Consider the following 27,620-nt stretch of genomic DNA (forward strand, 5'->3'; position numbering starts at 1 on the left):
ACCTGGGAGAACTGTTTCCTGAATGAACCCCATTATCCACTTTGTTCAATCCAGGCAGCCAAACTGAACCGGGAACACCACAACCCAGACTAGTTCCACTTTGAATTCACGGCCTCTGGCATTAGTAGGCAGACCCCACCTGGTGTACGCTGGCTTTTCTTTCATGCTCTTACTCTTTTTCCTGAAGCCCTCTGCTCTGTGTTCACTTTCAGCTAACGTCTCACTTCGTATTTCATTAAGGAAAGATAACTTAGCAGAGGTGAAATCTTGCACTTTTCCTGCTGCCAGACCCTCTCCAGCCCTGTGGCCCTGTGTGGTCTTCCCTGTCAGTGGGCGGTGTGGCCACACCTGTGCTGGGCGCCATGCCTCTCTGCCACCTCAGGCTCCCCACTGTGCTCTGCCATTCCTGGCAGCCCAGGAACATGCAGTGCCTCACAGCCACCCTTGCTCAGTTGCTTTTCTACAGGACTTTCAGAGCTGTCTTTTTCTGGCTCCAGTTCTGAGCCTCCCATTCCCTCCTCCATCCATTTCAACCTAGCTTCTGAAGTCACTAGTCTACTGAAGTTCAGATTGCTAAGTGGTTCCAAGTCCCTAACACAGTGGACATTGCTTCGTCCTCATTTTGCTCAACTTTGCAACTGACCTAGGTGACCAGTCCCTCTTTCTGAAACACTTCCAGGGCTTTCAACGCTCAACAGCTCCCTCCCTTTCCTTTTCTTCTTCCTCATCAGTATCTAGATATTCCATGCGACCTCTTACAGGTCTGCTTTTACCCTCCACTACTGTATTGCCAGTGTTTAACTCAGAGCTTACCTTAGTAAAACTAAGGCAATATTTGGTGAACAAATGATAACTTGTATCCCCATCACCTGACATAGTTCTTAGTTCATAGTTCACAGTTCTTAGGTCATGAAATAATATTTTTGTGAAATAGTTGGACATTATTATTCTCTTCCTACAATGAGGCAGTGGAGGGCCAGAGAGATTAAATAATTTACCTCTGATTATACAATGAATGGCAAAACTGGAATTCAAACCAGTCTTGACTCCACAACTTTGTTTTCTACACTAAATCATACTGTCAGCCTGTATATTTCATCCCTAACTTTTAGAATCCACCTTCTTTTATGCTATTCTCACACCAATTGGAATGACTGGTGAACCAGAATATGCCAATTTCCTCAACCCTCAGCCTTTTTTGGGCTTGAAGCCCGATTTCCATTTCCAATTGCATTTCTATCTGTCCCATCTGACTTTTGAGACACCTTTCAAATGTCGACCCTGAAGTTTTTTTTTTTTTTTTTTTTTTTTTGGTACCAGGAATTGCACTCAGGGGCACTTAACCACATCTCCAGCCCTTTTTTGGTATTTTAAGACAGGGTCTCACTAAGTTGCTGAGGCTGGCTTTGAACTCACCATCCTCCTGCCTCAGTTGCAGGGATTACACCACTGCACCTGGGAACACTGAGGTTTTAATTCTTCTAGTTGTGAGTAAATTTTCTCCCATCTAAGCTGCCGGTAAGTACGATTATGTCTGTATCATTCTCTTTTGACTTGAAGCTGCCCAGGGGCAGGGATCAAATCCGTATGGGGTTTCCTTCATCTTTGTCTTGCGTTCTCGGATCTGAACCAGCATTCAGTTGACTTGTATGTTTAAATCCGTATTTGATCGGAGTAGAACCAAATAACTGAACACGTTTGCTTTTAAGCTATGAATTTATCCAGAGAATCTGACAGAGGTTCCTCCTGGTCAATGAAGAGAATTTTGGGGAAAGATGCTGTTTTTTGGGGAAAGATTCTTTGAGTGAGATCTACACACTTGGGGACACAGCAGTTTTGACTCCATCCTTCTTCCATGGACTTCAGGCCATTTTCTCAGGAGTGTTCTTTGCAGAACCGGGAGCTGGTCTGTAAGAACACAGCAGGCAGAAGTTTAAGTGTTTTCAACTGCGGGCAAGGCCATCTCCATCGCATGCAGTGGGGAAGGCAGGAAAGGGCTGGCTGGGAACCCTAGGCTAGCTGTATTCCTGTGAACGGCTGGCGGCCTGCGCCTGCTTCTGGACTTGGTCGGCCATCTGTGGGCAGCGCCAAAGAGAGCAGGCATTGTGCTCCAGATCTGAAGCTTTTTGGTGGCCACACACTGACCCAAGGATGGAGTTCTCTCAGGCCAGGGAATCCAAGGGGCGGGGCATGATGGGGAGAGGGGATGGAGCCCTAGCAGGTCCAGGAATCCGGGGGCCCGCGCACGACTGGGGATGGAGCCCTAAGCAGGCCGGAGTTGGGTGCCTCCGGAGCTCCGGCCTTCCTCTCCACGCTGCTGGGTGCCCGCCCTGACCGCAGCGCCGAGATCCAAGCGGACTAGGGCGGACCCCAGATCCCGCCCTCTCCGCGTCCCCCGCTACCCCTGCAGCGCCCTCCAGGACGACGCCAGCCAGGGTCCCCGGCGTCCGCGCAGCGGGGAGGGACCGCGCCGCGCCTGCTCCTGGCGCCGCCCGGGCCGCCCTCGCCCGCCCGCCTCTGCGGCTCGGGACTCGCGGCGCAGAACAAAGGTGCCTGCGGGCTCGCGCGGGCCGGGGCGGGCGGGGGCGGGGGCGGGGCGCGCCGGATGGGGGCGGGGCGCGCGGCGGGGGCGGGGGCGCCGGTGGGGGCGGGGCGCGCGGCGGGCGGGGGAGGGGGCGCCGGTGGGGAGCGGGGCGCGGGGAGCGCGGGGCGCGCGGGGCGCGCGGGCGGCGGGGCGGCGGGCGCGCGGAGGGCCGGGCCGGGCCGGGCCGGGGGCGGCGGGGGCGCGCGGCGGGGCGGGGCCGGGGGCCGCGGCGGCGGCGGCGGCGGCGCGAGGCGCGGCGGCCGCGGGCCGGGAGAGCGGGCGCGGGCGCGGGCGCGGCGGGCGCGGGGCTCGCGGCGCGGCGGGCGGGCCTGCGGGCGCGGCGGGCGTGAGCGGCGCGGCGCGGGGCCCGCGGCGGCCGGGCGCGCTGGCGGCCATGGCGGTGGCGCTGGCGGGCCGCGGGGCGCGCGGCGGCAGGGGCCGGCCCCCGGGCGGGCGGGCGGAGGGGGCGGGGCCGGGGCGGCGGGCGGCCCGCGCGGCGGCGGCGGCGGCGGCGGCGGCGGCGGCGGCCGGGACCAGGCGGCGGCGGCGGCGGCGGCGGCGGCGCGGGGCGCTGGGGCTGATGGCGGCGGCGGCCGGGCCCGGGGCGGCGCTGTCCCCGCGGCCGTGCGACAGCGACCCGGCCACTCCCGGCGCGCAGTCCCCGAAGGTGAGGAGGCGGCGGCGGGGCCCAGCGCGGGCGGCGGGCCGGGGCAGGGCCGCGCTCCGGGTGGGGACGCGGGGGCGCGGGGGCGGCGCGGCGGGGCGGGGGGCGGCGGCCGGGAGTTTGGGAGGCCGCAGGCCCCGGGCCAGGGCGCAGGCCTCGCGCCGCCCGAGCAACAAGTGCGCGCCTGGGCCCCGCCGCCCGGGCGGCGTCCTGGGCCAGCCGGGCCGCCCCGCAGGACCCTGGCCCGGGCGCTGCCGGGGGCCATTTGAAAGCTTGGGACGAGGAGCAAAGAGACCGGGCGAAAGGGCTGGAGGGCACCGGCCCCGCGCGCAGACGCAGGTCGGACGGAACTTTTTAGGAACTTTGCGCCCTTCCCGGGGGGTATAGAGGACCCGGTGTTTTCAGTCACAGACAGAAGGGGAGAAAAACCGAGACGAGCTGAGTATCACCCGCGAACGCACTTCGTTCCTAAAGTTCGTTTAGTAGTTTGGGACAGAGGTTGTCGGGGAGGAATGACTATAAACTTCCAAACTTGCGGGAAGTTGGGAGTCCAAAGACAAGTGAATGGCTGAGCTCCAGCTCTCCCCGGAAAAGACTGGGAAGTGGAGCCCCTGAGATCCTGCTCTCCCCGGAAAAGACTGGGAAGTGGAGCCCCTGAGATCCTGCTCTCCCCGGAAAAGACTGGGAAGTGCAGCCCCTGAGATCCTGCTCTCCCCGGAAAAGACTGGGAAGTGGAGCCCCTGAGATCCTGCTCTCCCCGGAAAAGACTGGGAAGTGGAGCCCCTGAGATCCTGCTCTCCCCGGAAAAGACTGGGAAGTGGAGCCCCTGAGATCCTGCTCTCCCTGGAATGTTAGCAGCATCGATAGTGGAGACCCTCTTGGTAGTCTGAGAGGGTCCTGCTCTTTGGCTCTTCCTGTTCCAGGGATCTTCCGGGCAAAAGGATCAGGACCTATTTTTGAAAGTTTCTCAAGGGCCCCATCTTTGAGAGCAACTAGTTGTTAAGCCTTAGTATACCTCACTCTGCCTCCAGAATCTGATGCTAGGCCTCTGACCCTTGGTGGGCACGCAGCCAGCACTTCCTGAATGTGAGCCTTACCTCTGGAGTCTTACCTGAAGGGTTTGAGGAATAGGAGCTCATGTGATCCAAAGGTGGAGCCCACCCATAACTCTGGAATGCAAATATCTAATTTTGTACATTCATGATTTTTTAAAATACATATTTATCAGTATCATGGTTACAAATAAATTCTTGTAGTTTAATCTCAATCCATTGTGTGTTGAGAAAGACTGCAGTGTCTCTCTGCAGTCAAAAAGGCCAGCTGACCATGTTTACCTTATGTAATTTCGTATTTGCCTAGATTTCTTAGTTTAGTTTGTATAGTGTATCAAATTATGATTTCAGCTCTTTGGAGGTTTCTATGTTTTGTGTTTGTCTGTTTTTGAGTGAATTTTTTAGTCCAACACAGGAAAATAAGCATGTTGACATCAACATCCTTGAAGGTGGACTGGGAGGTGGCTGTGTGGTAGAGTACCAGTTCAGCATGTGGGAGGGTCTGGGTTCCATCCCCAGCAGCAACATCTCTCACACACACAGAACCCAGCAGAAGCAAGAAAGAAGATAGTTAATCCTTAAAAGTGCTCAGAGACACTTGAATGCTTCGAATGAATTATAGCTGGACTATTGACTATGAAGCGTTGCAGTTGTGATGCCACTTGATGTAAATTTTGGGAAAATGGATTTAGATTCTTCTCCAGTTCTACTTGGCTGGGAATCTTAAAGGGAATATTCAGGCTGTTTAACTGAATGCTTATTTTATGAGAACTGAAGAAGACACTGTGAGAAGAGATTTTGTGAATTCCTGCCCACCAGAGACATTTGAGACTTAATCATAATCATACTTCTAACCAACATTTATCAGACGGTTATCTGCTCCTACTTGCTTTACGTTTCTTATAGATGTTAACTCATTAAATCCTTGCATTGGCCACACAATAGGAGACCTGTTATTGCCCTAGAATCTTGGAGAGCTCACAGAAAACAGCCACACTGGGAGAGGGCACGGCCTGGTGAGATGCCTTGGGCAGGCTCCTCTGGCATACCTGACTACTGTTCCTGCCTTCTCATTTTCTTTTGTGGGAGGATTTTCAATTTTCAATTTAACAAGAGGATTATGGGGTTTAACAGTTGTTAGAAGCTACGTTACTTTGCGGGGGCAAAGTTGATTTGTAGACCTCACATCTTGGCTAATATGAAAATAAATCAGTTTTCTAACATCTGATACCTCATTCATTCTCTTGATGGAATTGTTGAACGTAACACCTTGATATTATCAAATAATGTATTGCATTAAAAATATATAAGCAGCTCCTTTTTTGAATATGGGTATATTGCTATATGATTGATGGTGCTTATTAGAATGTATTTTTGTTGAATTTTTGCAATGTAAGGAAAATGTGGTCAGGACTCAATGTATTTTTAGTCTTCTCTCCTTTTCACAAGAATGCAAGTGCTTAAAGCTGTTGATTAGAATGGTCATGTGGGCCAGTTCTAAGTTGAATTAAATGCTGCCCCAAGAGTGAGTAGGAGCATGAGCTTCAGCTTCTGAGTGATGCAGCAGTTGACCTCAGCTGGTAAAGAAAGTGAGAGCAGAGCTAGAGTTACAGGTTAACGGAAAACTTCCTTATTTTATTTGGTTTGATGATCAGTTTTTAGTTTTCTTCTTATGCCATATTATGTCCCTTTTAGTTACAATGGGAAAATAATATTTGTTGTAACCAGTTGTCCTTGGGAAGCCTTTCACCTGATGAGACTCTGCAAACCTTGGAAAATAAGTTATTCTTGTTTACATTCCATCTCTTATTCATTATTATTTTTGACTCTTTTAAATGTATAGGATGATAATGAAGATAATTCCAATGATGGGACCCAACCATCCAAAAGGAGGCGAATGGGCTCAGGAGATAGCTCGAGGAGCTGTGAGACTTCAAGCCAGGACCTGGGGTACTGCCACTGTGCCGCTCAGTGTTGTGAGGTTTCTCTTGTTTGCGTTGGTGCTCTCTTACTCTCTCCCCCAGCCCCAACTCTGGCAAAAAAAAGTGCTTAAAAAACTGTAGAATATTTTTTTTCTGTTTACATAGTTATGTAACTCCACAGATTTTTTTTGCTAATGAATGCACTTAAAAATTATGGTAAAATATATAAATACATAAAATTCATCATTTTAATTCTTTTTAAGTGTACAGATAAGTGGCATTAATTTCATTTGCAATGTTGTGCAACCGTCATACCATCATTTCCACATGGTTTTTAGAATCTTGCAAACAAGCAGAAACTCCCATTCTTCCCTCCCGCCAGCCTCTGCTGTTGCCGTTTTGCGTTCTTTCCCTGTGAATATGATGGCTCTAGATACCTCATAAAAGGGGAGCTGTACAATTTTTGTTCTTGTTTGTGTGAATTTTTCCCCTGCGCGTCATGCCTTCGAGGTTCGTCCATCTGTTGCATATGCCAGCAGTTTCTGTTTTGAGTTGGAAGAATATTTTATTGTGTGCACGTGCCCCCGCATTTTATTTACTCATGTTGGTGGACCTTTGGGTCGTTGTCCCCTGTGGTTGGGGAGGATAGTGCTGCAGTAGCATTCGGAGTCCCTGTTTTTATTGACGTGGGATGCATGCCTAGGAGTGGAGTAGCTGGGATCCTGTGGTGATTCTGCGTTTAGCTTTTTGAGGGGCTGTCAGACACTCCCACCGTGGCAAAGCATTCTGCATCCCTCCCAGCAGTGCCGTCTCCTGTTTCTTCACATCCTTTCAATTTTGTTATTCTCTCTTTTTTAGTAATAGTCATCCTAAAAAGTGTGAAGTGAGAGTCTTATCGTGATGTTGATTTGTATTTCCATGGTGACCAGTGAAGTTGAGCCTCTTTTCATGTGCTTAGTGTCCATTTCCAACTTTGGAGAAATGTTCTTTGTCTAATTTTATTTGGGTCACTTTTTATGGCTGAATTTCAGGAGTTTTCTTTTTTTGTAATGCATTCTGGATATTAATCCCTTATTAGGTAAGTGTCCAAATTTCCTTTTTTTCCCCGCCTTCTGGGCTTGGTGTCTTATCTAAGAACCCATTGCCACATCAGAGTTCTCTGAGTTGCTGAGGTGTTGGTGCGAGTGGTAGAGGTGGGTCGGCTTCACACTGCTGCGGGTAGCGTCCCTGCCCACCCAGCTCTGGAGTGCTGTTTTCTCCGGTTGCTGTTTAAATGGATAGATGCTGTCAACAGCGTTCCTGTCCTCCCCTCAGGCAGAAGCCAGATGGCCCTGATCCTGAGAGAGAATGCCATGCGCTGGAACTTCAAACTAGGTCCATTCTTTGCTTCTGGGTTTGTGGAGTATATACGAGAACGATCATGGTTAATAGTTCACTTCATTAAGAAATAGGTACTCAAGGTTCTGCCCTCCCAGCTGTGGTGGCTCACTGAGCAGCAGACCAGAGTCAGAAGCTGCTTCTTTGTGTGAACGAAGTGCTTGTACTTAGTGTGAAGCTGGAAAGACTGAATTCAGGTCCCATAGCTCTGCCTTGCTTCATCGTCTCTTTGGCTGGAAGTGCTTTTGTTCTTAGCATTTGTGTGTTGGCTCTTGTGACACAGAAAGTATTACTTTCAGTGTGTCTTTTTGATGTGATATTCCACGATTGTTTTGTAATTTTCTTTTATAAATACGAAATAAAGTTATAACAAGAATTTAAGTATTTAAATAGTTTTAAAATGGCCTCAAAAATGTAGGTGATCAAAATCTAGTAGAAGGCACACTTAAGGAGTGATGTGTTTCTGTGCTCAGCTTCAGTTACTATCCAGCTGAAAATCTGATAGAGTACAAATGGCCCCCTGATGAAACCGGAGAGTACTACATGCTTCAGGAGCAAGTCAGCGAGTACCTGGGCGTGACCTCCTTCAAGCGGAAATATCCAGGTACTTCAGCCTCAGTGTGTGCTGCGTATTACGTCCAGCTGTCAGGTGGTAGCACTCCTGTGCCGCAGCTGCCAGGCTCTGGATCCTGGCCAGCGGGTTGCTGCAGGGGCCTTGAGTTGCTCAGGGGCCTCGTGGTGCACTTTGCCCCGAGCTCTGGCCCAGCCTCCTGTGACGTGGCGTGTGTTCTCGCGCTTGCTGACTCTCAGTTGCTGCTGCTGTCATTCAGTATCGCTCTCCACTCTTCATGCCTTCTGAAGTCTCATAAACTGGTTGAAAGGCAAAATGAGAAAGGTGAATCTCCTTTGGGAGGTTTTAGGAAAGATCATTTCGTAGTCTTGAGTTTTAGGTTCTTTCCCGTTGTTCTGTGAGCTCAGGAGTACTGATAACGAGAAAGGCCATTTCTGGCCAACTGTGCTCATGCAACTATTTTATGTTACCTGCTTCCTTTGGATTATTCTTTTTTCAGTTTCATTTTAACTTCCTTGAATTCATAGGATTCCCTTGATAAAAATCTTGGAATATGTAGTATGAAAATTTTTTAAAAATCCAAGTTTTTTTAAGCTAATAAGAGTTTTACCAATGCATGATATGTCACTATTTTTAATTATCTTTTTGTTCTTTCCTTGGAGATTTAGAGAGACGAGATCTGTCTCACAAGGAGAAGCTCTACCTGAGAGAGCTGAACGTCATCACAGAGACTCAGTGCACCTTAGGTAATGAAGGCTCCGTGTGAATTTCCCAGCTGAGTGTTCAGAGGTGGTTGTAGATGAGAGGTCATCTCCTTCCTCGTCTTTTCTACAAGACTAATAAAATATGCTGAACTATTTAAATCCTGAATTATTTACTTTATTTTTGGTTGTTAAAATGTAAAAGAGAATGAAGTTTATATTTTATATCAGAATATATTTTTCTGATAATAGAGATTTTCACAGAACTTTCAAAGTATTATGTGTAAAATATGTGATTTTTAGAAAAAGTATAGATCCTTCTCTATGTTTTGTGAATTGCTGGGAATTGAACCAACACATTCTTAGCTCTTAACAGGCACTTTGGCTGCGTTTTTAGTTCAGTGTGCTCAGCTATCTGCTATTATTTGTAGTTTTCTTTTCATGAGCCTTTTTTTGTAACATGGCTACTTTTTAATGTAATGTAAATTTGTGGGAGTTCATTTTAGCAATTGGTAAAAATCTGATACTCTGAGTTTTGAAAATTATCTTCATAATTATAAAATTACATACATTTAGGTGCTGCTGAGATTTTTGAAATTTGACTTGAATTGATTGTATATATGTAGTATATGGAATTTGACATTTTTTTTATACCTCTTATGTCCTGTGTTGGTGGTGGTTTGTGTACGTCATGGTTTAATAGTCATTTCTAAGTAAAGGAATATATGTTTATAATACACAGATTAAGAGAAATTCATTTGATGAAAAAGTTGGTTTATCTTTGCATAATTGTTCTTTTTAATTGTTTGATTTTTTGTTGTGAATTAAGTTTTATTATTTTCAAATGTATCACAATATTTTGCTTTAACTATTTTAAAGACTTTTAAATGTGGTTTGAAGGATAAGTTAATTTCAAACAGTGGTTTTTGTCCACCAAGCCTTAAAGGAGCTTTTTTCACTTAACTTTGTGATAGGTTTAACAGCATTGCGCAGTGATGAAGTGATTGATTTAATGATAAAAGAATATCCAGCCAAGCATGCTGAATATTCCGTCATTCTACAAGAGAAGGAACGTCAGCGAATTACAGATCATTACAAAGAGTATTCTGTACGTAATTGAGGGGCCTGGCATCTTTTATTTGGGTTTGAGATACTGACATTTTGTGAAGTTATTTGTGACTTCCAACTTCAGTCTTTTTATTTCAGCAAATGCAACAACAGAACACTCAGAAAGTTGAAGCCAGCAAAGTGCCCGAGTACATTAAGAAGGCTGCTAAAAAAGCAGCTGAGTTTAACAGCAACTTGAACCGGGAACGCATGGAAGAAAGAAGAGCTTACTTTGACCTGCAGACACACGTAGGGGACTGAGATCTAGGAGCCCCAAGCCCAGCTCCTGCTCACTATCGCTGTGGCTGTCTCCCCTTTGTTATCATGACTTTTTGGTACCAGCTCTGTGTTCTTTCCTCACTAGAAAACAAGATATGATTGTAACGATGCTCAGCTTGCTTTTTTGCGGGGGTGAGATCTCTTGCCTTAGGGCTGGTGCTTTGTTGAATAGCTGCCTACCGCACTTGCTGTGTCCCAGGCGATGGTGGGAGCGCTCCACAGCAGTCACCTGAGGCTCTCCGTGAACCTCCAGAGGTCCCACTGTTGTCAGTCATTGCATGGAGGACGAGGTTGAGCTTCAGAGAGGTTTTGTAGGCTGCCCAGGTCACTGCTGTTGTGTGGTCGGCAAGACACCTCCTGCCTTTCTTCAGAAACTGCTCTGGGGAACAGCAGACAAGATGCTCACATTGTCCCTTGGGTCATACCTCTCATTGTCACTTAACCCCTACCTCTCATTGTCACTTAACCCCTAGGTTCTTTTGTGGGGTGGGGGATGCATGCAGTGACTGGCACTTGGGGCTGCTTTTCCTGGAGCCTGGGTTCCTGTTGTGGAATCAGTTTTGCATTTCTGTGTCGACCCAGGTTATCCAGGTTCCTCAAGGGAAGTACAGAGTGTTGCCGACAGAGCGGACAAAGGTCAGTTCTTACCCCGTGGCGCTCATCCCCGGACAGTTCCAGGAGTATTACAAGAGGTACTTCGGGAGTTTTCATCGCCATGGGCTTCAGACCCTATGATTTTGGGGTTTGCAAATAGCACTGTAAGATAGTGTGTGGAGTTCATGTCAGTTTCCTCCACCCTCCCTGGCTCTGTGGTGAAGAATCCCCACCAGCTGGAGTCTGAGCACTGCCAGTCCCCACTTGTCCCAGGTGGGTCTGTCACAAGACAGTGCCAAGGGTTCCGCAGCACTCGTGGCTGAAGGTGTGGTCTGTGTGCAGCAGCAGCAGCGTAGCACCAGGAGTCTTGTTGGAGGTGCAGACTCTGAGCCCAGCGGCGCTCCCTGCTCAGTCTGCATGTGAACGCACCCACACGGTTCACACGCAGCTTAGTTTGAGCACTGACTCAGACTGCGGAGGAGGTCAGAGAAGGAGCAGAGTGGCTGCCAGGGCAGCGTCTACACGCGCGTACCCTCCCTGTTACTGAATGGGCCTGGTTGCTGCCGCCAGTCTGCCTGCCAGGCATGCAGCTTATTTCCTGTTCCCAGGCTGAGTGGAACAACGGTCACACCACCACCAGCACTTGGGCTCAAGGGTTCATTGTGTTTCAAGTCTCAGCTTTTCCTTCAGCTTTAACCTTACTGTAAAACACGTTCTTAGGAACACAGGATGTTTGTTAGAGAGTAGAATCCAAAATAGAGTATATGCTCAAACTTGAAAGTCAAAGTCTTGGGCAGAAATTTTAATTTTCAAAATTTTTTTTTTTTTTGGGTGGTTCAACCAATCTTTAGAAGTTGTATGCCCGTCTACGAACCCCTTGGCTTTTGGTGCGCTATTTTAGTTGAAGGAGGCGCTGGTCCATTTCCGGCCTGCATGAGTTTTCTCCCGAGGGTGGCACAGAGGCGTCCCTGAATATTGACAGCCAGCTGTGTGCTGTCCGCTGTAGAGAAGGGTGCAGTCTGTAGCTCAGAGAGAAGTGCGGGAGCACATGCTACCCCTGGTGTGCTTCTGACTCTGTGTTCCCAGTCCTGTTCCCGCTATCGGAGGGCCTGAGTTTGTTCAGTGTGCCTGTCACTCCAGGAGGGAGGCTGCGGCAGGGTGCGGAGGGGTGTGAAAGGACCAGGCCCGGGGCTGCCTCTGCCATGCCTTCTCTGCCCTCTTGTGCCCAGGCCAGGGTGCTGCCTCCCCACTGTGCCTTGTCTGCCCTCTTGTGCCCAGGCCAGGGCGCTGCCTCCCATCTGTGCCTTCTCTGCCCTCTTGTGCCCAGGCCAGGGCGCTGCCTCCCCGCTGTGCCTTCTCTGCCCTCTTGTGCCCAGGCCAGGGCGCTGCCTCCCTGCTGTGTCTTCTCTGCCCTCTTATGCCCAGGCCAGGGCGCTGCCTCCCCGCTGTGTCCTCTGTGCCCTCTTGTACTCAGGCCAGGGCGCTGCCTCCCCGCTGTGTCCTCTGTGCCCTCTTGTACTCAGGCCAGGGGGCTGCCTCTCCGCCGTGCCTTCTCTGCCCTCTTGTGCCCAGGCCAGGGCGCTGCCTTTCCGCTGTGTCCTCTTATTTTAGTATGTTTTTATTTGGCGAGGGTAAAGGGGAGAGAGATTACCTTTTTATAATAAGAATCAAATGCATATTCACTCAGCAACTTAGGGAGGCTGTGTCTCAATGAAAAAAATACAAAGAACTGAAGATGTGGCTCAGTGGGTACTTAAAAAAAAAGAATCAAATGCATATTCTACATGATTAGTGAAAAATCGTAAAAATATCAGGTTTCTTATTTATTACCCCAACATAATGATGAAAATGAAAAAATAATTATTTCTGGTATTAGATTGAGAAACTTCAGGCTGTTTTTGCAGCTGTAAGTTTCAGTGTAATGGAACCGTGAAAGCACTGTCTGCACCTAGGTACTCGCCAGATGAACTTCGGTACTTGCCACTAAACACAGCGCTGTACGAGCCCCCGCTGGACCCTGAACTCCCTGCCCTGGATAGTGATGGTGACTCGGATGATGCTGAAGATGGTCGAGGTGACGAGAAACGGAAAAATAAAGGCACCTCGGTAGGAGTGCTTGTCTGTGCATGTGTTTGGCTGGTTTTGTGGGATGTGCAATTGACCTGTGCACCATACTCTTCTTGAGAAGGACAGTTGCATGACTTCCTGAGAACTTTATCAAGAAACTCCATCGTGGGTTGGTGCAGGTGTGCTGCGTGTGGCTAAGTCTTACCTCCACTGTCCTCCTCTCTGGTCAGGTGGAGCAGCGAGCGGAAGTTTACTGTCTTGGTTTGGGAGCACGTCAGCCATGCTGCTGCTTCCTGGCTGGCTAGGGGAAGATGTTACATTTTTCACTACGTTGTGCTGTTCGTTGGGGTCTGCATGACGGTCACAGTGAAATGCAGTGGCAAGATGGTGGGATGTTGGCGTACTGTGGGTATGGGCAGTGGGCGCTGTGGATGGAGGATGCGGGCAGTATGCATGCTATGGATGGTAGATGTGGGAAGTGGGTGCATCGTGGTTGTGGGAGGTGGTGGGCTGAGGACGTGGAGGTAGGTGGGCCGAGGACGTGGAGGTGGTGGGCTGAGGACGTGGGAGGTGGTGGGCTGTGGACGTGGAGGTAGGTGGGCTGTGGACGTGGGAGGTAGGTGGGCTGAGGATGTGGAGGTAGGTGGGCTGAGGACGTGGAGGTGGTGGGCTGTGGACGTGGGAGGTAGGTGGGCTGAGGACGTGGGAGGTAGGTGGGCTGAGGATGTGGAGGTAGGTGGGCTGTGGACGTGGAGGTGGTCGGCTGTGGACGTGGGAGGTGGTGGGCTGAGGACGTGGAGGTGGTGGGCTGAGGACGTGGAGGTGGTGGGCTGAGGACGTGGAGGTGGTGGGCTGTGGACGTGGGAGGTAGGTGGGCTGAGGACGTGGGAGGTAGGTGGGCTGAGGATGTGGAGGTAGGTGGGCTGTGGACGTGGAGGTGGTGGGCTGTGGAGGTGGGAGGTGGTGGGCCGAGGACGTGGAGGTGGTGGGCCGTGGACGTGGAGGTGGTGGGCCGAGGACGTGGAGGTGGTGGGCCGTGGACGTGGAGGTGGTGGGCCGAGGACGTGGAGGTGGTGGGCCGAGGACGTGGAGGTGGTGGGCCGTGGACGTGGAGGTGGTGGGCTGAGGACGTGGAGGTGGTGGGCTGAGGACGTGGAGGTAGGTGGGCTGAGGACGTGGAGGTGGTGGGCTGAGGACGTGGAGGTGGTGGGCTGAGGACGTGGAGGTGGTGGGCTGAGGACGTGGAGGTGGTGGGCCGTGGACGTGGAGGTGGTGGGCCGAGGACGTGGAGGTGGTGGGCCGAGGACGTGGGAGGTGGTGGGCCGTGGACGTGGGAGGTAGGTGGGCCGAGGACGTGGAGGTGGTGGGCCGAGGACGTGGAGGTGGTGGGCCGAGGACGTGGAGGTGGTGGGCTGTGGACGTGGAGGTGGTGGGCCGAGGACGTGGAGGTGGTGGGCCGAGGACGTGGGAGGTGGTGGGCCGTGGACGTGGGAGGTAGGTGGGCCGAGGACGTGGAGGTGGTGGGCCGAGGACGTGGAGGTGGTGGGCCGAGGACGTGGAGGTGGTGGGCTGTGGACGTGGAGGTGGTGGGCTGAGGACGTGGAGGTCGTGGGCTGTGGACGTGGGAGGTAGGTGGGCGGAGGACGTGGAGGTAGGTGTGCTGAGGACGTGGAGGTGGTGGGCTGTGGATGTGGGAGGTGGTGGGCTGAGGATGTGGAGGTGGTGGGCTGTGGACAATGGAGGTAGGTGGGCTGTGGACGTGGAGGTGGTGCATTGTGGAGTGGGGAGATCGGTGCCGGGAGGATGTGGGAAGTGATGCTGTGGAGGTGGAGGCGAGCAGCATCCCAGCAGTGGTTCAGGTTCCGTGCAGTGTGCTGCGGGCTCTGGTTTTCCTCAGAAGTGCCCTCTAAGGAGCTCACCACCTCAGACTGCACACCTGATGGGCAGCGTGGACCTAGGAGAACGCTGCCACTGAGGGCCGTGTATCCTGTCACCAGCACCCTCTGAAATGTTTAGTCATCCATGTCACATAAGACGAGGCCCTGCCAGAGTCTCGAGCTGGTGCTGCCAGGAGGGGAGCTGTGTAGGGCTAGGTGGTGAGGCGGGAGGAGTGTCCGTCCGTCCAGCATTTGACCACATGGTGATACTTCTAAGTTGCATAGAATTTGATCTAGCAGATTTGCTAAGAGAATTCATTCTAAGGACTTAAAGGTGCTGGCAAAATTTGATTGAAAAAAACCGTTGATTTGAGTGTTAACAGTGTTCTCATAGTGGAATTAGAGATCAGTTTTAGTATTCACTGTCGGTGCTATTACATTTACAGGAAAAGGCAGTTGAGAGAATAAGCAGTGACAGAAAACGTACATGGTGCTTTACAGACATGTCCATGCCTACGTGCACATTGCTGCAGAATAATCCAGTTTGTGTTTAAGAAAGTGCAGGCACATTATAAGTGTAGGTGTGTGTGTCAGAGAGAACCTGGGTATCTGCAGGATGTAGACAGCAGAAACGTAAGGAGACACACTCACAAACCCTGCCACTTCCTCAAGGGGCTTAATAGGTGGCTGTGGATAGCCTCAACTTTTCATTTTTAATCTCCTAATTTATATGAACACAACATCGTAAGACAATCTTAAATTATGAAATGAAGTAAATGATCAGAAGTTGAAGTCTTAAACTTTGAACATGTAAAATACGTCAGATACTATTATAGATCGTTGGGATTTAGGCCCTGCATAATTAAACTTTTAAAAACACGTGTATTTGAAGGACTTTCTGAATAACCTCTGCGATTCAGTTAAAACACCTTCACTTATTTGTAACCATACGAAATAAATATGGTCCATGGTCCCTTGTGATAAGAGAAATGATGGTGTGTGCAGTGATAAGCAGAAGGCAGCGATTCTGCTCTGGGTGGCTTGAGTCAGGAAGCAGAGCTGAATCAGGCACTGATGGTAAGCGTGGCCTTAGCTTTAAATGTTTTTTTAAAATGATTTAAATGATTTTTAAATGATTTAAACGAAGGATTTTTTTGGTACTAGGGTTGAACCTATGGGCACTCAACCACTGAGCCACATCCCCAGCCCTTTTTATATTTTATTTAGAGACAGGGCCTCACTGAGTTGCTGAGGCTGTCTTGAAACTCCTGATCTTCCTGCCTCAGCCTCTGGCATTACTGGTGTGTGCCACCACACATGGCCATGAATAAGTAATTTTTAACATGATGCATTTCAGTCTCACCAGAGACAGGTTTCCTGTATACAGAATGATCTTTATACTTTTCAAAGGATGAAACATCGAAACATATTTTTCATGATTTTAAAGCTCGAAACAGATCTGTCTTGATTCCAAGGGACCTTGTTTCTGCCTCTTGCTCTGCAGGACAGCTCCTCGGGCAACGTGTCTGAAGGGGAGAGTCCCCCTGACAGCCAAGAGGATGCCTTCCAGGGAAGACAGAAGTCAAGAGACAAAGCTGCCACTCCCAGGAAAGATGGCTCCAAGCGTTCTGTTCTGTCCAAGTCAGTTCCTGGGTACAAGGTAGAAGAAAAAAGCCCCTGACGCGGCTTCCTTACTGACCAGCCTCTCCCTTGAAGCGTGTTAGCTCTGCGCCTCTCGACCCGGAGCTCCTGCTTGCTGCAGCTCACTCCTGTCCTGTGGTGTGCCTTCTGCCGCTTTCTTTTTGCTTCACCTCCCTGGTGGCTTTCCTGTCACTTTGGCTATGGTTTAGCTTCTGTTTTCTGTGTATGTACAATTTATGAGTCTCTTCTTTTTAAATAGCAACCAGGCAAGTATGGGTTCTTAAAACGTTACGTCACATGGGGAACTTCTTCCTTGGAGGAAGGTGTGCTTCCCCGACACCTCAGACCCGGTGGTTGTAGAGCAGAGCCTGCGAGCTGGGAGCCAGGGTGGCACATGCACCGGTGCCTCTGTGCAGTGCCTTTAAGAAAGATGGGGTTTGGTCTGGGGTCATGGGGCCAACTGCCCATCTGTTAACTCTGGGACAGAAAGCATATCTGCTACTCACGTGGTGGCGATTTTTAGCATAACTTTGGCAGATAGCCATCATAATTTTAGATAAGGATTAGGACATATTTGTTTACTTTTTGATCTGGTAAGGTGGCAGGTTGGCAGCAACTGTGATTCCTAGTGTTCCTGTCTTCACAAGGTCAGATGAGAGTGAGCAGCCTTCCTTGATAGGAACGGGAGGACTGAAAGGAAGAGAAGTAGCTGCACAGCCTTCTGTGGATGGTGGTGGGAAAGTGCACGGTTCTTTTTGTTGGAATGTATTAGAATATGCATTCCGTGATGGTCTGTGAAGGAGGATGGAAGGAAGTTTTAGGTCAGACGATGAGAAGGTTTTGCTGAGTGAGGTGGTTAAACACCTTGTACATCAGCATCGTGATTGTGTAAATCACCCATGGGAGCAAGATGAAGTGAGCTGCTGGTCATCTTCCTCTCATCCAGAACACTTCCTAGCAGTTCATCTGCCTTTCTTTTCCTGAATTAAAAACAAAATAACCCTCCCAAATTAGCATATTTCATATTTTATTAGAAAATGTCTTTCTGTATTCAACTTAAAAATACATGTTTTTGCAGACTATGACAAGTAAATTTAAACTTTGTCCAGCAGGAGTTGCTTTCCAATGGTGGCTTCAACAGGCTGCAGCTATGTGATTTTTGTACTTGTTTTTACATATATAACTTTTCTAAGTTTTTTAAACTAAAGATTTTAAGTTAATCCTTAATGATTGAAAGCAAATGAACTCCAAAGATTAAACTTCAGAAACTTAATGAGTGAGCATGTGCTAATGGTGCAGGAGCTTCAAGTCTGAGTGGTGGCTGAAAGCACACGGTCCTTGCTTTTCAGTGTGAGTGGATCTTACAACAAGCCTGTCTGATCATGGGTTAAAAGAGAATATTGAAACAGATGTTTTCATAGACTGAAAGTGAAGAACGATCCACGTTATCATTGATCTAATAGATAAGAAATTATATAGATTAATCTAAATTAACAATACTCAAGGGAGTCTGATATGCAAAGTACACATTTTATAATCTGTGAACATTTTTGGTACCAAAAATGTTTCAGATATTTCAAAAGTGGGAACAGCTGGTGTCTAGACATTACATGTCAATGTGAACATGTTAATTAAAAGCTTAACCTCTCTCTGAAAAGTATTAATAAGCCAAGACGTGCCTAAATATGAGGGATAACAAGCTGATGCTCACACACAGACACCCAGGGTGGGGGTGGGGTGAGAAGTGATAGTGCATCTGAGAGACCCATGAGTGCTCGCTCTAGTCTGTAGGACAGTGTTGTCTGGGTTACATTAACCTGAGATTAAAGCATAACTGTTAGGATTCTGGGCTGTAAGTACATCATTAAAAATCTGTATTATATTAGTGCTACCGTGAGTATCTCACTTATCTTTGGCTGTTTTTCAAGAAGGAAGATAAGTGCGTTGGGAGCCTTTTGTTTGAGATGCTGAGAACCGAGAGTGAGTGTTTTACTTTTCTTGTCATTGGTGAAACTCTGATGTCGTCCCAGTTTTTTGAGGTAGAACATAGAGTCTCTGTCAGACATGCAGGGTTCTGCCCGCGAGTCTTCAGGGAGTTCTCATGTTGCTTCCTTCTTTCTCCTTCCACCCTGCGGTCCATGGGGGATGGCCATCTTCCCCACCGGGGAAGTCCTGGGTCCAGGCCTGTGGCTTTGCAGAGAGCCCGAGGCGACCCTCCCTGGGAAAGTGGTGCGGCGCTCTTCTCTCTCCCCTTCTTCTCTGTCTCCTCCTCTTTCCATCAAGATGAGGACTGTTGGGTGAGAAAAATTGTAAGTGGTTTAACAAAATGTGATCTGAACTTAGGAGTAAGCCTAGAACCTTCCTAGAGTTCCTTTTATCCCAGGCATTCATGTGCATCTCAATGATCGTAGAACTTGAATTGCTCTAGAACGCGAGTGCCCAGCCTGGCGTTGTGTCCTTCTGACTTGTAAAGGTGCTCTGGGAGTTCTCCTTTCAGAATGTTGTATGATCACTTCCCCGACTCAGTGGAAGACGTGAGTGCTCGCTACACCGGCATCTAACTGAGAACTGCCTATGTTAAGTGCAGGTGTCTCTTCATTCAGCACAGGTACCATGACCCAGAGAGACTCTCAGTTTTGGCGGAGGGAGAGGCAGTGACAGATGGGATCACAGAAGTGCACTTAGAGCCGTCCTCACTGGGGTGCAGACACAGTGGGAAGGGTGTGCCAGGAGGGAAGGCCCCGCAGAGGGCAGCTGCACTGCAGGACTCGAGTTGAGCATGCGGTTCTCATCCTTCTGCTGGGGGAGCAGGGTATGAAAATACATACGTAGGAGATGTAGAATAGCTAATGGTGACATTTTATATGTATGTTTAACTTCCGTGATATTTATTATTTTGTAGAGACATCTGTGATTGTTTAGAGTTATTGTTCTTATCATATTTATGTATAAGGTTGACTTTTTAAAATAAATAAGCCAAAAATTCTTTTTGAATGCCTCTGTCATCTTTTGCAAAGAAAGATAACTAAAAAAATAAAAACTGAAAAGAATTAAGAGCAAATTCTTCAGGCCTACCAGGATTTGAAGGTGGCAATGAGACATTTCAAAGCTGGAATATGTTATACAAAATTTGAGTTTTGTTTAGATTCCTCTTTGGTGCAGTAACTTAGGAAAAGGATATACCAGATGCATTTGGCAGTGCTGGAATAAAGCAGAAATGTGACAATTCTACCTGAAACAGTCTCTTTTCCTGCCCCATTTCCGTCTTGGGCCCCACTTCTCTTCCCCTCCTACCAGTTTTTGCATGAGTACAGCTGGGCCCTGTAGTCATGGCCGTGCTGCTCAGGGCCCTCTGGTCCTCATGGTTTCACCTGAAGGGAACCCCTTTCCCTTTGTTCTTTCCCATGTGATGATGCCAAATAGCGTTTAAAGCCCGGGTGCTGTGTGTGTAGTCTGAGAGATGAGAGCTCACCAGATACGAGTATGTGTGTTTCTTAGGTGACGAGTTTCCACTTACCTGAAACCGTGTCCTTCTGCTCTAGGCCTCAGAGCAAATGCTCTTGTCTGTTAGCATCAGCTCTTCTGATTACTAAATATGCAGAGAATGATCACAACTGTTTTCCACAGACATTTATGCATATGGTCATGTTTGAGACATCTTTCAACTAAACATGTTAAAATATATATATATTTTTTAAATATCAAGTTTTTCGACTTTGGTAATGCCAGATATTTAAACAGCCAGTACATAAATTGCTTAAAACTCAGATTAATTTTCACATAATAGTCATTTGGTGACGGGAATCTTCTCTTCCTCTTAATAGTGACATTTGACTTTGTGTTTTTCCTTCCAGTTCATTATACAGACAGTACTGTGTATGTCTTAAGTGAAGGCTGCTACATTTAATCTTAACACGAGATCGTGCTGTTTACTAAATATCAAATGAGTTCTAAGGCTTTCATCAACACGCTGTTTTCTGTTCTGAGCAGACTCATGCCCAGTGATGTCTTTCACAAGGTCCTTAATAGCAGTTCCCAAAAGTAAAGATAAGGTGATGAAAAAAGTAGCAGCCCCCTGAGCCCACAGTAAGCTCCTGCATGAATTCACAGTCCTCTTCTACCCTTCCAGCCAAAGGCCATTCCAAATGCCCTATGTGGGATTTGTCTGAAGGGTAAGCAGTCCAACAAGAAAGGAAAGGCTGAGTCACTCATACACTGCTCCCAGTGTGACAACAGTGGTAAGTACAGCGGCACCTTCCGAGGTTCTGACCCCACCCTACTTGTTGCTTCAGAAACTGGAGTTTGTAGCTGTCAGCTGGACCTCAGTCCATTGGTCATGCAGTAACAGGGTAACGGAGGCGTAGACAAGGTTGGGTGTTTTTGGTGATTGAGCATCATAGCCATTGTTGGCAAGCACTGAGGCAGTCCAGTATTTTATGTGCCACATTAGTTAAAAACCCTTTGTGAAATGCTGCTGTTGGTTTTGATTTAGGCCATCCTTCTTGCCTGGACATGACCATGGAGCTTGTTTCTATCATTAAGACCTACCCATGGCAGTGTATGGAGTGTAAGACATGCATTGTATGTGGACAGCCCCACCATGAAGAAGAGATGATGTTCTGTGATGTGTGTGACAGAGGTTATCATACTTTTTGTGTGGGCCTTGGTGCTATTCCATCAGGTAAAGATTGTAAAAAAAGCACATTATTTTTGGTGAGATTTTCCCAGCATCTTTTTAAGGCTGCTAGACACGATAGTGACACGAAGACCCTTCTGTCCAAACGTGGTAGAAGCTGTGATCACCCAGGGCACGCCCACTCTCTTTTCATCCTTAGGCAAATACAGCTAAAGGCCAAGTGTCAGAACACCTGGGCTGTGTGGAAGGACAGTTCAGTGTACAGAACGAGCTGGTGTTTTCTACTGAAATAGCTAACGTACCAAGAGCATCAGTGTGCTTCAGTGCTTTGATTTTATTTTTATGTCATCTATCTGGAAACTTAAGCTTGCTTCGCCTTATACATTAGAACATATACCCATAAACTGAGGCATTGCGACAATTCCAGGTAACTTTAGAACACAGTCAGTTACAGTAATTGGAGTAAAACATCACACAGGTAATTGTATAACTTTAGAACTTATTTGCATAGTTAACACTGTATGATACTCTATAAAATATGTGCCTAGGTCTGTTTCCCAGGAACCACCGAGAAGCAACTTAAATAATTATTTGATGTTCTACAGAAATTCAGATCAAGTATATAGTGCAGCCTGTCCTGTAGTTAAGAACTGGTACAAATCGCCATCAGCATAGTGCACCAGGACTTGAGAATGCTGTTGGAGCAGCCAAGAAAAAGGCTAAAAAAAAGCCAAATTCTGTACCACATTTTGTATTAGAATTTGTATTATTGAGTTTTTAAAGTATAATGATTGCATTTCAGGAAAGATCCATGTCATTGTATAGCACCCTGCCCCCAGCTTGCTGAATCTCACACAGCATTGGTTACACTGATCATCGTAAGGGATATTTACATCTTCCTTTGTTTAGAGAACAGAGTAGTGCCCTTCTCACCCCAAATCTACCAGGGATTATCACTAGTGACAGCTAAGGAAGGAGACCTAAGTGGTTTAATATTCAGTCCTATAAAAATAAAATTCCACTCTATATTAACTAACAATTTTTCTCCTAGGTCGCTGGATTTGTGACTGTTGTCAGCGAGCCCCCCCAACACCCAGGAAAGTGGGCAGAAGGGGGAAAAACAGCAAGGAGGGATAAAATGCTTTTTGGGGGCCCTAATGCATATGCACTGAAGTGGAATATTTGGTGCTGATTTATTTAAAACATTCTCATTTTTATGCCAATAAAAGATTTTTGAAATTAACTGAGCTTAAAATCTGCTAGTTGACTCATTTCATTATAAGATACTCTTACCCTTAAAGCTAGTTATAGGTAGAAAACTGCTCCTATTCCAATTTTTTTTTTATTTCAGTGGAAAATAAAGAGAAATACTTAGCAACTTAATTTGAAATATTTTAACTTTAGACTGAAAAATTACTGTTTTTATGATGGTGCTTCTGGCCTGCCTTAAGTAGTATAACAGTTATTTAATAACCAAAGAACTTTAGTGATAGGAAGCCTGAAATGACAAATGGCCTGATAAGATTGGTGCGGGGGTGAGGGGGCTTTATAATTGTCATTAATTATATAATTGGCACAGAACAAAAAACTGTGCAAATGACTGCCTTCAAGGAAATCCGGTTCCAATAGAAGACAACACATCCCTATTTGGGGCAGACTTGAGTCTTTAGTCCATGCTCAGGGGAATTTAAATAAATCATTGCATTTCTGACTTGATTTTAGTAAAAACTGAAAACATGCTGAACTTCATATTTTGATTGCTTTTCGGTTGCCTGAAAAACTGATCATAGTGGAGATTAAGTGTTTTATTGGGCATATTCATTTTAAAGAAATTTTGAGCTTCAAAAGAAAAATTGCTTCCTGCTTTTCCTATTTTGGGGATATGAGGTACCAAAACTGTATGGCTTTATTTTTCTACCCCTTGTCTAGAAAGTAATCAGAATTTCAGTCAGGTAAAGTAGCAAGGTTCACAGCAAACTGCAATCACCTTCACAGATTACGAGCACTGTGCTCTAGAGGATTTTTAGGAGTCAAAAAAGAATTTCCAGTACTAGTTTCAAAATGCTGATTAGTATCGTCCAGAGAACAGACTCCTCCTCTTGCGATGCCTCCTCTGGAGCATACGCATGCTTCTGACCTGCTTCTGCACCATCTGTGGAGTAAGAGGCCTCACCAAACGGGTACTGTTCGACCGTCCTGTCTAAATACACCTTCATCTCAAAGTCGCTCTCGTGGTGAGACGGGTGTCCATAGATCCCTATCCCCACGGGGCGCTGGAAGTGTGCTGGGATGAAGACCACGTCCTGGCCACAGGTGACCGACTGCAGCTCGTAGTCATCGAAGCTGGGGTGGAGGGTGCTGTCCGACACGTACAGGTCTGCATCCCCTCGGAGGCTCTGCATCTTCAGGACGATCTTCCCCTCGTGGTTCAGCCTCAGGTAGCTGTAGTTTCCTGCCCCAATCTGGCCCTGAACCACGTGCAGGAGGAGCCACTCTTCCGGAACATCATCAGCTTCCAAGCACTTCACTAGGGCCACCGCCTGGGAGGCCAGAAGCATCAGCAGGGCCCTCCTACAGGGAGCCGCTCTCCAGGGAGCGGCCATGGCTGGGGCACTCAGCTGGGGCTCTTCCTCATCTGTGGCTGCTGTGCCCTGTAAAGGAAAAGCACAAGCCCCGTGTTTGAACTCTGCCAGGTGCACACAACCAGGGGGCCGCAGGGGATGGGACGGCAGGGAAGTGGACAACAGGAAGGGGAGGGGAGAGGAGCGCAGGGCAGGGCAGGCCAGAGGAGGGGAGAGCAGCACAGGCCAGGCCACGGGGAGGGGAGAGCAGTGCAGGGCAGATGAAGCGAGAGGAGGGGAGTGCAGCGCAGGCCAGGCCAGGCCACGGGGAGGGGAGAGCAGTGCAGGGCAGATGAAGCAAGAGGAGGGGAGTGCAGCGCAGGCCAGGCCAGGCCAGGCCACGGGGAGGGGAGAGCAGTGCAGGGCAGATGAAGCGAGAGGAGGGGAGTGCAGCGCAGGCCAGGCCAGGCCACGGGGAGGGGACAGCAGTGTAGGGCAGTTGAGGCCAGGCCATGGGGAGGGGAGAGCAGAGCAGTGCAGAGGCGGCCAGAGAAGGGGAGAGCAGCGAGAGCAGCACAGGCCAGGCCACGGGGAGGGGAGAGCAGTGCAGGGCAGGGCAGACCAGGCCAGGCCACAGGGAGGGGAGAGCAGTGCAGGGCAGACGAGGCCAGAGGAGGGGAGCGCAGCGCAGGCCAGGCCAGGCCACAGAGAGGGGAGAGCGGTGCAGGGCAGGGCAGACCAGGCCAGGCCACAGGGAGGGGAGAGCTGTGCAGGGCAGGGCAGACGAGGCCAGGCCACAGAGAGGGGAGAGCAGTGCAGAGCAGACGAGGCCAGAGGAGGGGAGCGCAGCGCAGGCCAGGCCAGGCCACAGAGAGGGGAGAGCTGTGCAGGGCAGGGCAGACGAGGCCAGGCCAAAGAGAGGGGAGAGCAGTGCAGGGCAGGGCAGACCAGGCCAGGCCACGGGGAGGGGAGAGCAGTGCAGGGCAGGGCAGACGAGGCCAGGCCAAAGAGAGGGGAGAGCAGTGCAGGGCAGGGCAGACCAGGCCAGGCCACAGGGAGGGGAGAGCGGTGCAGGGCAGGGCAGACGAGGCCAGGCCACAAGGAGGGGAGAGCAGTGCAGGGCAGGGCAGACCAGGCCAGGCCACAGGGAGGGGAGAGCAGTGCAGAGCAGACGAGGCCAGAGGAGGGGAGCGCAGGGCAGGCCAGGCCAGGCCACAAGGAGGGGAGAGCGGTGCAGGGCAGGGCAGGGCAGGCCAGGCCACAGGGAGGGGAGAGCGGTGCAGGGCAGGCGAAGCCAGAGAGAGGAGAGCAGCGAGGGCAGGCGAGGGGACAGCGGAAGGACAGCGGGAGAACGGAAAGGACTGGACGGAGAGCAGAGGAGGGGAGACCACACGGAGGGGAGCGGAGCGCGGGGGCAGCACGCGGCGCCCGGAGGGGCAGGGCCGCCGCGCAGAACTCACCGCCGCCGCGCCGCGCCAGCAGCATCCGGCCGGGCGGGTCCGCACCCGCAGGCGGAAGGGAGGTCGCGCCGGAAGTGAGGCGCCGGAAGTGGGTCGAGGCGCGGGCCTTCCCGTCACCACGGCGACGCGGCGAGCGCGGGCCGGACGTCTGGCTTTCGGGCCTCGTTGGGCGTCGCCGCGGGGCTCCGGCGTCCGCGGGACCGCAGGTGAGGCTGCCGAGGCTCGTCGCTCTGCCCGTGCCCCTCTCCGTCGCCGGCGGGCCGCCTTCTGCCCCGGGTCGCCGCGGCGGTGACCCCTGGAGAGGCGTCCTTCCCGAGCCTGGCCTCGCCCTGGACCCTGCCGCTCGCTGTGGGGAAAGCGTGGGGTCGCTCACCTTGGGCCTGAAGGGTCCTGACCTGTGCCCGGGGCCACCCTTGTTCGCTTGGGGTCCTGAGCGGTGCCCTGGGTGGTCCTGAGCTGGGCCCTGAGGCCGGCTTGGCTTCCTTGGGGGTCTTCAGCACTGCTCGGGGGCCACCCTTGTTCGCTTGGGGTCCTCAGCTGTGTTGTGTGGTCACCCCGAGTCCCTGGATTCCCGGACCGTGCTCAGTGGTTACCCTTGGTGAACCTGAGCTTGACTCGTCATCACCCTTGTACACTTGGGTTTACATTTCACTCTCAGTGGCCACATTCCGTCCCTAATCCTGTATCTGCACTGGACGTGGACCCCACACTCAGTCCCTCCTGTTCTGATTTGGCATCTGATCCAGCAGTTGTGGTTCCAGGGGGCTCTCCAGGACCAGTCGGTGAATGTTCCTCACCCTGGCTCAGCCACGGTGGCCTGTGGTTTGGTCCACTGTGGCCTCTGCGTGGGGTCCATGGCTGGTGAGTGACAGGACTTCACCCTTCGGTGGAAACATGAGAGGGGCTGTCATGCCTTGCACGCAGGATCTGCTCCTTCAGCTTCCAGACGGCCCCTTTAAATAGGAGTCCTTCCATGACCGTGAAGCACAGAGGGACAGCCAGGCTCCAGGTGTCCACCCAGGGCTGTCCTCGGCTTCCTGCTGGGAGATTCTGGGCCCAGCACTGGAGAGTGCTCCAGAACCTGCCCAGCTTCTGCCCAGCTGTGCACCTGCCACCCTGGCCGAAGTCGCAGTTTGACGTCTCCTGTAGTGTCCACCAGACTGTTCTCCACGTCAGGTCCCTGTGTGATTCCCTTCTCCTGGCAGGAGTGCAGGACACGCAGGACCTGCCTGAACAGTCCGCGGGCCTCCTCCTCCTGCACACCAGCAGCCTCCAGGGGAGTGCCTCAGCTGTCCCCCACCTGCATGCTCCGTCACGAGGTCGACGGTCACAGTGGTTTCCGTGTTGAGACAGTGGGATCACATGTGGGTGCTCCCATCTCCATTAGGTCCAGCCTGAGTAGTGCTGGCGAAGTTCTGCTCCACCTTTGGCAGGACTTTCATGGCCACCTCTGTCCCCGTGAAGAGATGGCAGGCCAGTTTCACCTCCCCAGAGCCACCCTGCCCGTGTCCCCCAGGACCTGGTAACGGCACTTGAGGGCCTCCTCCTAGGAGGCGCTGGCCACCTCACCCTGCCATCACCTCACTGTGCTGACTGCTCTGCGCAGCAGCAGCAGCACCAGCTGAGGTTGTAGCTTAACAAGCAAGAACGCAAGAGGAAAAGCCAAGTCCAAGCACCACCAGTCCACCTCAGAGTGGACTCTGAGGCACACCACGAGCCCCCGTAGGATGGAGAAGCACCCAGCTGCAGCCAGGCCTCGTCTGGCTGATGTTTGAGATTCCCTCCCGGTGGCTCCTCCTGAGGTCGGAGACGAAACGGTCCCACCAGGCCTGGGTGTCACCTGCAGTGGTCGCCTCACTTTCTGGCCTCCAGAATCTCTTCCCCTTTAGTAATAAGAAAGGACTCCAGAAGATTACACTTCAGGGGGCTTTGGAGACTCATAACTTGTTAAGAAATTTAGATCTGTAGGACATCAATGGCCTTTTTATTTCGAGTCTGAAAATCTCCAAGAACTTCTTGACCTTTAAAGCCCTGGTCCTGCCTACGCTCGAGGGATCCAGTTCCTTTATCTGTCCACTTGGGAGGGTTGGAGGGAAGGATGGCAGCCTTGCATTCCCATGATGCTGTGACAAGATGATCTGCTCCCTGGACACCGTGGAGCCTCCTCCAGTCTGGATCTGAGGCGTCCACCAAGGCTCCCGTGCTCAGGCAGGAGTGTCCAGAGGTGAGCGCGTCCATTACGAGAGCGGCAGCCTAGTCAGCCCCTCCTCGTGTGGTGGATGCACTCGTTCTCTGGGCAGGTGTGGTGTGGCTGGAGGAGGTGGTCACTGGACTCGTGCCCTGGAGGGCGCATCCTCCCTGGGGCCCTTTCCCTTTCTCCCTCTGCTTCTGGGCCACCCGAAGCAGGGTGGCTCTCCACTGTGACCTCCTGCTGTGGTGGTAGACTTCACCTTGGGCCCAGAGCAGTGGAGTCGCCCGATCACAGACTAAACCTCTGGAACGGTGAGCCAAAATAAACTCTTCCTGC

At 50.5% G+C, this 27,620-nt stretch overlaps 3 protein-coding genes across 5 annotated transcripts in view; 2 read left to right on the forward strand and 1 right to left on the reverse strand.

The window, feature by feature from the left end:
• Window positions 1–3,091: 3,091 nt before the first annotated feature.
• PHF10 (PHD finger protein 10) lies at window positions 3,092–22,319 on the forward strand. Of its 3 annotated transcripts, none has more exons than XM_079146165.1 (12): window positions 3,092–3,251; window positions 6,144–6,250; window positions 8,073–8,203; window positions 8,833–8,916; window positions 9,846–9,979; window positions 10,078–10,227; window positions 10,840–10,949; window positions 12,804–12,957; window positions 16,300–16,455; window positions 20,566–20,674; window positions 20,929–21,117; window positions 22,124–22,319. In XM_079146165.1, exons 1-12 carry the CDS (start codon window positions 3,165–3,167, stop codon window positions 22,207–22,209), a joined length of 1,497 nt encoding a protein of 498 aa, XP_079002291.1. In that variant the 5' UTR covers window positions 3,092–3,164; the 3' UTR covers window positions 22,210–22,319. The 3 variants fall into 3 exon arrangements, with proteins under 3 accessions (XP_079002291.1, XP_079002292.1, XP_079002293.1); XM_079146166.1 differs by having other exon boundaries at window positions 3,094–3,251; window positions 8,839–8,916; XM_079146167.1 differs by lacking the exons at window positions 20,566–20,674; window positions 20,929–21,117; window positions 22,124–22,319 and adding an exon at window positions 19,040–19,422 and having other exon boundaries at window positions 3,094–3,251.
• Window positions 22,320–22,862: 543 nt separating this feature from the next.
• Window positions 22,863–25,168, reverse strand: LOC306665002 (UPF0669 protein C6orf120 homolog). Its single transcript, XM_079146168.1, has 2 exons — window positions 25,090–25,168; window positions 22,863–23,716 (listed from the first exon to the last, which is right to left on the reverse strand). Exon 2 carries the CDS (start codon window positions 23,673–23,675, stop codon window positions 23,103–23,105), a length of 573 nt encoding a protein of 190 aa, XP_079002294.1. The 5' UTR covers window positions 23,676–23,716; window positions 25,090–25,168; the 3' UTR covers window positions 22,863–23,102.
• Window positions 25,169–25,193: 25 nt separating this feature from the next.
• WDR27 (WD repeat domain 27) overlaps window positions 25,194–27,620 on the forward strand; it is a 196,515-nt gene continuing 194,088 nt past the window's right edge. The window contains exon 1 of the mRNA XM_079146199.1: window positions 25,194–25,299. The gene's annotated coding sequence lies outside the window, so the exon portion shown is untranslated. The remainder of the gene's footprint in view (window positions 25,300–27,620) is intronic.

This window comes from Sciurus vulgaris, assembly GCF_902686455.1.
Source record: "Sciurus vulgaris genome assembly, chromosome: 7".
Classification (NCBI taxonomy): Eukaryota; Metazoa; Chordata; class Mammalia; order Rodentia; family Sciuridae; genus Sciurus; species Sciurus vulgaris.